This window comes from Notechis scutatus, chromosome 4 (assembly GCF_049901735.1).
Source record: "Notechis scutatus isolate UNSWTSFEM ecotype Mainland chromosome 4, rNotScu1.2, whole genome shotgun sequence".
Taxonomy (NCBI): Eukaryota; Metazoa; Chordata; class Lepidosauria; order Squamata; family Elapidae; genus Notechis; species Notechis scutatus.
Window position 1 is genome coordinate 23,557,353 of NC_142012.1, and position 10,966 is coordinate 23,568,318.

A 10,966-nucleotide genomic window follows, 5' to 3' on the forward strand; every position below is an offset into this window, starting at 1 on the left:
CACATGCCATAAGTTCATCATCATGGATCTAGTCTAAAAGCACAGGGTAAAAGTTCCAAATAGTTCTTAAAATCACAGCAGAAAGTAGATATTCTTGTTTAACCTTTTCCTTAAACAAAAATAACATGCATTCTCATTCTCATTCTCTCTCTCTCTACACACACACAGACACAGACACAGACACACACACAGACACACACAGACACACACACACACACATACAAGGGTGGGATTCAAATTTTCTAACAACCAGTTCTGTGGGCGTGGCTTAGTTGGTGGGCATGGCTTGGTGGTCATGTTATTGACTGGGCGTGGTCAACTCAATATCACTCACATTGAGGCATGCATCTCCTCGCCTGGCCTCTCATGACTGTGGGGATGCTGCAAACTCGTAAGTGTGAAAAATGATCATAAGTCACTTTTTGCAGTGCCATTGTAACTTTGAATGGTCACTCCACACAAGCAAAGTACTAGCAAAGGAGGGGAAAGAAACTCCAGAGAAGTTCCAGAAACAGGAAGTCTAGTCCTGCCAAGAATGTAATAAGGTTCAATGGAGAGGCAGTTTCTGTAAGCAACACCAGAATGTTTCCTTCCTGCCTTCCTTACAGGATTAGGCCAGTAATTTCTTCTAACAACCGGTTCTTCGAACTGCTTAGAATGTTAACAACTGGTTCTAACGAATAGGTGTGAACTGGTAGAATCCCACCACTCACTCACTCTCTCTCTCTCTCTCTCTCTCTCTCTCTGTGTGTGTGTGTGTGTGTGTGTGTGTGTGTGTGTGTGTATAGATGCATCAAGGGATAAAATTCAGATCAAACAAATTCTCTGCTGAAGAAAGTCAAAGTCCGAGGGATGAAGTTTGTCTTGTACCCACCTTTTGGCTATGACCTTTGACATATTAACTCATGTCAACTTTGAGGAGGGGACAACTGACCATTCCTTGGCAAAAGTCTTCCAGAGTAGCATGGAACCACAATTTAAGGGGCCTTACAAATAAGTATTGATAATCAAGCTATATAATCCATATCTTCATTAAAAGAAAAGTCTCTTCTAAATCAAACTCAGTTTTCTTGGCAGACTCATAGAAATGGGATGAATCTCAATTTCACTTTTACCTATAGCTTGGTAATATCCCATCAAAACTATTAACCAGCTGTGCCTAATTTCTGAACACAGACAATATAATCCTGGTACACATCCTAAATGACTAGCAACAAACCACTTATATACATATATCGGAAAGTATATTGAAAAGCAGATCAGTGCAAAATAGAGATTTTGCTAGTAGGATGGATTATTCTTTAGACATCTGCCACTAGCAATCCTAAAGTGGGATAAGCTAAATTCTTATTTCCTGGCTGAGGATGCTGAAGGTATTCTTTTCCTTATTTGATTGCCAGTTTGCATCCAGAGAACTGTTAGCACAAAGATTAAGTCTGCAGCTGTGGAAACTTCTGCCTGGTCTTTTACATGCCTGTTCTGTTTGTTATCCAAATCCCTCACTGCCGGCCTCAAGCTGTTGTTGCAGCAGTGGCGGCGGCTGCTACAGTACAGAGTAGCATCTACTCATTGGCAAGATGGAGAAAGAACCACAGGAGAGATGTGTAGCTAAAGGTATCTAAAGCCCAATATTAACACATCTTCCATACCTATTCATTTCTTCAGAAAGGTCTATAGAAAGATGAGAGAAAGACACATATAGGATGTTTCCCCTACACACACACATTACAACAGATGCAGCCTTCACCATTCTCACAACTGCTGTCACTGCTGAGAGCTGTAATCCAGAAGTATCCAAAAGGCAAATGTTTGTCATGGCTGTTGTAGGCTGTTCTAATAGTCAGAAAAGAGATCTAGAGAGCCTTCAGGATGAGAAGCTTGAAGTGTGATATACTGATATGTACTGATATATATATTTAATTAAATCATTTTATTTTGTTGTTGTTGTTCCCATAGAACAAATACCAAATTCCATTGATTGAATCTAAATCCACTCCTAGGGGATACTGATTGCACATTTAAATAAATTATTTAGAAGAATATACGGAAGGTTCTCCATTAAGTGAGTCACCTTGCCTTTATGTAAGACTAAAATATGGTGATGTGATGGCTCAGTGGGTTAAAGACATTGAGCTTGTCAGCTAAGCTGACCGGCCAGGTTTGAGACCCAAGCACTGAGCAATGAGGTGAGCTCTCATTCCTGCCTCAGCTCTTGCCCATTTTGTACTTTCGAACTTGCACTAGCAGTTTGAAAGTATGCAAATGTAGATAAATAGGTGCCACTGTGGTGGGAAGGTAACACCATTCTGTGTAGTCATATAGTCATGCCACACAAACAAAGAAATGTCTTCAGAAAATGCTAGGTTGGTCAGCTAAGAAGCAGAGATGAGCACTTCCCTCTAGAGTTGGGCATGACTAAATAAGATAAAGTTTTACCTAAACCTGAAGATTTTGTACGTTTCCTGTGTCATTGTAAGTGCAGTGGACACCAGAGAGAAGAAGGTTCCACAAAAAGCAGAGCCAACAACCATAGCAAAATGAAGAGCTGGTGAGACTGGCTCTTTGAAACCAGTCTGGACAAGGAGAAGACTTGAGATTACCAATAAATATTCGAAGCAGTTGCTATTTGTGAGGAGATTACAAGTTAGCAGACTCCAACAGGTTTACAGCTTTAGGATATGGAATAACCCTCTTACTCAAAGTGTGCTTAGCAGAAAGGCATATATATTTTATTAAATTTCAGAAATTGCTTGTTAACTGCTTTCCAGCTATTAAAAATGTTGGATCAACAAGTTTGACAGCACCAAATAAGTTTCCTTCATGAAATAGTTCTAATTACAAGTTAGAGCATTGAAACAATTTAGTGGAAGAAGAATAAGCAGCAAAAATGTGATTATAACTTTGATTTTAAAAAGTTACCAATGGGCTAAGGAGCCAGGTAAATTTGAAATATGGTTTTGAAATTAATTATAAGAATCCTTCCCATTGGGAAATGTTTTATTTTGAATTCTTAAAAAAATATAGGTTGGAATCTGAAGGAAAGAACTAGAAAACATTAAAGTTTACAATTACAGGAAATGTATATTTGTTATATTTGACTAATTAATACCAAATTGAGAAAAGTATTTTAACATTTGACATATTGAAGGATAGCCTTGAACAATGGACCCTGAAGTTAATTGTAAGTTTTTATCTATTGATAAACTGTTATGACATGGAAATGGAACAAGTTTTGTTGGACAAGACTGAAACCGTTCTGAAAGTGGAATTAAAATTGACAAGCCACAGAAATGATATGGGAAAAAATGCTATACTCGACATACAAAAGAAACTGGATAATACATTAATCATTAAAAAGGATATATAAATAAGAAGCAAGAGAGTGACCTGGATGATCTTCCTGTATTGGATTTTTAAAAATAGATTGTTAAATCTTTGAAGAATTTTGTGAGAAGGGACAAAGTAATCAGGTTTTAGGATATTATTTGAAGGAAATAAAGACCAAGATTGTTAAAAGTAAAAGGAAGGAATATAACGTTGATTTATTAGATCAAGTTTAAAATAGGTATGTTGTTATCTTGAATAATGAACTTAATGAACTATTCCTGTTCAGAATGAAATGATAAGGTTTTTAACAATTTGTTTATATTTTCTGGCTACAGAAAATCCAAGAATAGATCATTTCTTGGATATTAAGAAAATTTTAGTAAAATTGTTTAAATGTTCATTAAGTTCATTATTCAAGATAACAACATACCTATGAAGGTGGAAGTCCTTTATTTCTTTTTCCTTGGTATATTCATTTTTTTTGTCTTTTATTATTTCTGTTTTTCTTTTCTATTCACTTCCTTTTTCCAGTATTTTTCTAATCACTACACTAGTAATTTTTGATAAAATTACTATTAAAAAAGAATGCATAAAGTTAGGGAAGAGCCACATGTAACAGCTGCTAAAAGAAATTGGGGTCAAATTGTGAAAAAGTAAGCAAGTTCGTCACATATTCTTTCCAATATGAAAGAAAAGACCTATTCATGAAGATGATGAGCAGAATGCTAGCTTCAAAATGGAGATGCAAAATGAAATCTGCACATATTCTAAGCTAATGAAGTCTTTAATTTAAAAAAAAAATTCACATGGGCAAATATTACTTTTTAGTTCTATATTAAAAATACTTAATTGTATACTTGAAACTTTAAAATAATACAGTTACTAAAATGTCAAGATTAGCTGCAGAAACATCGGTAGAAAATCTCTCTGTGTTGCTACCTGGGATGCAAAATGAACCCACATATCCAAAATATTAATACAAAGCACAAGAGATAACAGAAATGCAAGGTCCACTCCTTGTGGCTTTTTGGTAGCATTTTTAAACCAAGTATGAAATGTTTTGTAGGCAAATAAATTCAACCCAGTGAATGCTTGACTTTTCTTCTGCGCACGTATTCATTTTTTAACATGTAGACCAGAAATTATGCCAACCACATTTTTATTAACATATAAGGAAATCAAGTCTGGAATTTTGTAATGCCAATTAAAACTCTACTATTTATAGTTTCTTGTGTGTCTAAACAACATTTAATGGCCCAGACTTTTTTTTTCAACTTCAGTTCTCTCATTTTAAAAAGAGAGTTGTACCCTGTATAGATAAAATCTTTTATTTCAGTGTTTGACAGCAAGAAACATTACATTACAACACACATATAGTTATTTATATATTTCAACTATAAAACTATAAAATCTGGTGTGGTGGGTTGGATTGACAGACAGCCTGATTATCCCAAATTCATACAATCTATTTGAGACTCATTCTCTGGCTCCCAATACTAAAGGCAATGGTCCCAAACTTTCCTTCATTATGCAAAACCAGAATGTCCCTGTGATGATTGGGAAATGGTTATCCAAAAATAATAAAAGACCACTTTTATCTAATTTTGGGTAATTAGATTGGGTAATTTTGCCCAGGTTTGGGAAGCATTGCCTTGGTCACTATAAATCACTACCACCCACAAACATTCATGTCATAGCCATAAAGATCAAAGATGAAAAAAATGGATAGAAAGGAAGTGGGAGAAAAGGAAGCTTTGATATTTTTCAAACAATTTCTTGTATCCCTCAAAACAAATTCCAATAGTCTAAACAACTTAAGAACTACTAATCTAATAATGGTTTCTTTTAAACAAAATGGTTATGTACTAATTAACTGGAATTCATGTAACCATTATTTTTAAATGCAGCAGATTTCATGCTCTGACACTAGAAATTTCATTTCAGCAGCTCTTTTTAAAATAAATAAATAAAAAGATTCAGTAACAGCCATTGCTGATACCGTTGGTCCTGCAGTCCTAAATATATGAACCATTGCTTGAAGAACTCATCGCTGGAAGAACCAAAAGCGAATGTTTTCCTTTTAGTACTGAATTTGGACTGCCACAGATTTCTCTCTACCTTTCAATCACAATATGCAGAAGTCATTAACAGCACAAAAGAAATGAGTTCTGATTCCCTTTCTTTCTTTCATTTCTATATTCTTATTTTTTGCTACACATCCTTCCATTGCTAGGTATAGCAAGCAAGCAGCACCAGCAGCAGTAAATAATGGAAAAATTACGATCATTTATCTGCTTAGTTGCATTCAATTTACCTATAGATAAGATATTTTTATAACAATAACTGTTCATAAATTGTTAATAACAATAACTATTTATGAACAATAACACAGCTGCATAATTTAAACAATAAAATTCTCTAAAATGCTCATGTCTCTACAACTCTCCTAATGGACTAAATGCTTTTGTTCTGTCTTATCTTTATCTAAAGAAATATAATTCTTAAGAGTTTAATCCAGCCGCAGAAATACTTGAAATATCTCTTGATAGGTCAAGTTTTTCATTTCCCCATCTTTTTAAAGTCTATTTGTTTATCTTCATTCCAACATAAAATTCTATGTTTTTTTTTTTAAATATTATTCAGATGTAGAACTCTTGTCATCTCGCTGGAACACAAAGTTTTCAAGTATGTTACAGAACTGGTCAAGTTGTGCAAAGAATAACTTAATATTGGATATTTTTCATCTCCAGTTGGAGTCAGTGTTTGCACACACAAAAACACAAGCACATACACAGCAATATGGACAGTGGGAGTAAACAGGCATAAAAAGAAGTCATTTGTGATGTTGCTTTCTTTCTGCACTGCAAACTCTAAAACAGAATTTGGAAAGTTTTGGTTGAGATGCATCCTGTGAGTGCTTCCCAACTGGCCCATAGCATTTTGGCAGACGTCTTTCCTCTCCATACTACAGTCTCTCAACCAGAAATCACTCTGAAGAAGAGGAATTAATAAGCAATGATTCTTTGTCACATCCCACATGGACCATTCTATTCCTTTCAGAAGGAAGTAGGATGAAGCATTCCCCTGTACAGGAAAATATGCTTCGTGGAAGAAGAGAAAGGGGAATAATAATTTGCCTTTTTCTGGGCAGGAGAAAGTACAGAACAATTATTCCCTTTCTCTTAGTGCACAGAGAAAGTCCACTGTATCTGAGTGGAAATGGGACAGTTTTCTAATCATGACAAGATACTAAGCGCAGAATATATTGTGTACAGAACATATAAAAGATGGTGTTCAACATGCCCAGAAGGTTCACACAGACATCAGAAGTTAGAAAAAACCCACTGCTTATTAGAAAGGAAACACTGAAATTAGAGAAGCTTTCAGGGAGATGCAAGGTTCCAGTTAACTTTCTAAGGTAGATTTGATAGAACAACACTTAGAAGACAAAACAGAAGAGACAGATTTACTAATGAATAAAATTTCCACTTAAAATATGATTGTGCACCGGATGTTACTAGATACTATTAGTCTAGATGGACCCTGGTATAAGATGAGCTGACTAAGGCAACTTATTTTGCTGACTATAGCAGTGTTTGCTTCAACTTCGTAGGGCAGCATGGATAAGACATGGATTTGTGATGGGAGAAGGAAAAAAAAAAAGAAAGCCATTATCATGTCTATAACTGGACTTTTTTTATTTTGCTTAAATATGTTTTACTTGTCATCCAAGAAGCTTCTTCTATTCAGTTCAGTTCAGTTCAGTTCAGCTTCTGTTCAGCTGAAGAAGCTTCTTGGGTGAGAAGCGAAACATCTTCAAGCAAAACAAAGAGATTCCAGTTGCCTTTTGAAAAAGTAGCTTTGGGGAAGCCTCCATCATTTAGCTAGCAAACAAATAAATTCCTTTTTCATTGCAGAGAAATTAAACCTAGGTTTTCATAAAAAATCATGCCTATACAATATAAATGGGTTGTAGTTTTTCATAATAATATAGGTTGTGAGGAAACCACTAAAATACTTTCTGTTATCTTTCTTTACAGCCTGTCAATTAAAGATTACAGAACGAATAAAGGACAGCAAATCTCAATCATTCCACTGATTCTGTTTTTAATTGTAAATTATTCTATCCTAATTTCTAGCAATCCTTTAGCCACACAATGAGGGGAAAAAACCCTGACTCTTGATACTTTATCACCATTATAAATCTTCAGGTTAATGCTACCTATATTCAAACTGAATATTCAAAATGAAAAATTTTGCATTTCATTGTTTGAGGACTCTATGCTGTTTACCTTGTTAATGGGAACCGCATTTTGAATGTATATATATTGGATAGCTTCCTACTAAAACAGACATCAGTTACTCTATCTTTGCAGGAAGTCAAGGAATGTCTTTTCATTTAGTGAATGGGTTTGAGATCAACTGACTGGGAAACGATCCAAAAATGAAGCAGTTGATGGATGCAATACCTCTTCCAGAGAAATACACTGGGAAATGTTTGCTCCACAACAGACTTTAAAACACATCTAAGAATCTATTAGTTAGACTTTTTAATTTTTTAAAAAGTGAGGATCTTATCAGTCACACATCCCATATCAACTTCTGAAAGATGTCTGTTAAGAACAGAACGGATACCTTTGGAGCCCTGACTGATTCTAGGCTATTTAATTGTCACTGTTTTTGGTTGTTTGTTCAGAAAACTTGTGACTCAATACTGTAAGGTTATTGGCATACATATCAATCATGCAGGACTTCCACTCTCTCAAAATAAAGAAAAAGAGACATAACAGAACCATTTATAGCCTGTAAAATCAGTATCCTGCAATCATTCAGATCAACTTCCGAGAAGCCCAAATGGAGAAGACAAGAAGAGAAAAAGGAAGGTAGAAATTGAAAGTCCCTATGACAATTTGTAATTTATATGCCTATTTTGTGACCTTGAAGCAACCACCTACGGTTATTCACCTATATAAAATATGGAATTATTCTTCAAGCATTCTTTGCTACTCTCAGTTTTCTGACCACCATACTTAATAAGCTATCAAGTTACAATTTTTATTTTCTGCTTTCTTACCTCAAAGGCACTACTAAATTATAAGTAAAGGGGCAATGGAAAACGGTGCAAGATTTCTCAAAACTTTTTTTTTTTTTGCTGGGGAATGAGGGATTTTGAACTCAGACTGCACCAAGTTGTAATTTAATCCACTTTTTAAAAAACTTGAAACCTATTAAAGCTACTTAGCACAGTGTTGGGCCATTGGGAAAAGCACTCATGTGGCTCTCCAGATGTTTCAGGCTATAAGACCTATTAGCACAGTTATCACCAAAGTTCATATCTTCAGGATATCTTCTGTATTAAAGAAACAGCAGAAATTATTGAGACGTCATGAGGATTAATGATCTCCTCATTCCATAAAGTCAGTGGATCACAGCTGATATTTTGTGCTATTTTAAAGGTCTTGCCTTTAAAGTGTCACAAGTCTCTTGATTGGAAGAGATGAAAATGGCCACCCTATGAAAACAACATTGTGCATACTTTTATTTCTATAATCAAACTAGCAAGAGAAGAAAAACAATCGAAAACACAATTCTCTTCTTTCTCATTTTTACAGCTGCTTCTAAGTTTTTGTGGGGAGATCTGGCCACAGGTCTCTGGAGTTACATCTGTTCTATTGCTAAAATTCTGGTTAGGAAGTAGTATTACTGGAAGAGATTGAAAGAAGTTCCATCTCACTCCATTAATAATTCCTTATGGGGAGGAAGGAATGTCCTACTCCTTGGGGAACAAGGCTTACTGGTCTTTAATTCTAAATTTACTACTTCTACACTCATCCATAATGGGAATCACTCACCCAATAGAAATAGCATCAGGTATTCTAACACCACCCCTTGTCCCCCAGTTTAAATACCACATTGAAAGCTGTGATGTCCCCAGAACTAACCTGCTGTTCCACATTGTGATTTCATTGGAGATATTGACATTTTTTGCACTTTCTTTTAAATCTTGGTGCATTTACGCTACAAACAGAAAAATGCTGAAAACAACCCTTTGGTGGTCATAATAGTAATACAATCGTCATTGTCACTTACTGCTGAAACAATGGGCCCACAGAGTACTAGAAACTTGAAACTTCAATCTTCCATTCATGCTGCCTTTATTATTACTGTCCAAGAAGTATTTCAGAACTAGACCCTCTCTAGAAGTAGCCTATCTCCAAATGGTAGAGAGATACACATCTTAAATCACCAAATAGGTTACTGATACCTTCCTGAGGAATTTATACCTATCCAAGGTTATTGATAGTTCAGCTGCAAGAAGAAGAGGAATGAAGGACATCATTACTTTGAGGGGACCCTGGGTGAGGTACCCCTATCTTCCCCGCTAACCTTCCCTTCTTGCTTGCCACCTCTCCATGATTAACCATCCAGCTGGAGCCCTGGATCCGCGCCTTGCAATCCGGTCCTCGCTGGACCCCTCTGGAACAGGGGTCTTCAACTTTGGCAACTGTTAAGACTTGTGGTCTTCAACTCCCAGAGTTCCCCAGCCAGCTGTCCACAAGTCTTCAAGTTGCCAAGGTTGGAGACCCCTGATCTGGAAAGAAACAAAGAGGCGCGCAAAACGCCGGTTGCACCTTACCTCGCTTTGTCGGTGATAATGCTTGAGGCCTTTCCCGCCCTGGCCGAAGAGTTTGCCTTTCTTGCCGCTCCCCAGAGAGAGTCCTTGGTGGAAGGGGAGCGACCGGTTGGCCGCCTGGGTCGGCGTCTCGCCCATGAGGGTGGCCTTGATGGCGTTCGCCTTCGTGCCGTCGAGCTGGGAACCCTCCACCACCAGGAGCGCGGCTAGGAAGAGGAGAGGGCGGGAGGAGAACTTAGTCCAGCTCTGCATGGTCGTCTCCTACCCTCTTCCTAGACGTCGTCCTTCCTTCCCGAGGCTGGGCTGAGCGGGCGCAGTTGCTGCAAAACCCCCGGGGTCGGCGAGCCCCTCCGGCCGTCGGAGCAGGGCGAGCAAAGGGGGGAGAGAGAGAGAGAGAAAGAGAGCGCTCCCAATCAAGGTCTCCGGGGCGGCATGGTGGGGCGCCCTCCCTCCTCCTCAGCAGGAGAGCCAGTGGCGGAGGAAGGGAAGGAGACGGAGACCTGGTGCCGGGCGGGAGGCGGTGGCTGAACCCGAGGAAGGAGCCTCCCACCCGCGAAGCTCGACCGGGTTGTCTTGGGCAGGAAAGAGTCCTGGATCCGTTCCCGCGTCCACGCCGCCTCGTTTTGCCGTGGGACAAACGCCCTTGAGCCAGGACTGGCCTGGAGAGCGACGGCTGACAGGTCGCTTCCCTAGCTCGCTGTCTAGGAATCCAGGCAGCCTTCCACCTTCCGCTGGCTGGTCCGGGGCATCCCGACAGCGGGCAGATGAAAGGCTTGGACGGAAGACCGGGCGCTCCGCTTATTAGGCTTGGAGTCCACCCTCCCGTTCCCGCTTTGGTCCTCCCGTCTCCAGAAGCCGCCTCCTCTGCTCGCCTCCTGCCCTCTTCGCTTTTATAGCTTCACTGGCGGAGTTTTCTTTTCCTCCGCCCCCCGGAGCCGCAGAGTGACGGGGCCGAGCTGACTCATTCCTTGAGCCCACTCCTCATCATCCTCCGTCCCCCTCTCG

The 10,966-nt window shown here is 38.5% G+C and overlaps 1 protein-coding gene across 1 annotated transcript in view; it reads right to left on the reverse strand.

Annotated features, from left to right (window-relative positions):
• Positions 1–10,352, reverse strand: part of DKK2 (dickkopf Wnt signaling pathway inhibitor 2) — a 54,161-nt gene extending 43,809 nt beyond the window's left edge. The window contains exon 1 of the mRNA XM_026668664.2: positions 9,965–10,352. Within this exon, the coding sequence (XP_026524449.1) occupies positions 9,965–10,213 (249 nt within the window). The 5' untranslated portion in view covers positions 10,214–10,352. The remainder of the gene's footprint in view (positions 1–9,964) is intronic.
• Positions 10,353–10,966: the final 614 nt, after the last annotated feature.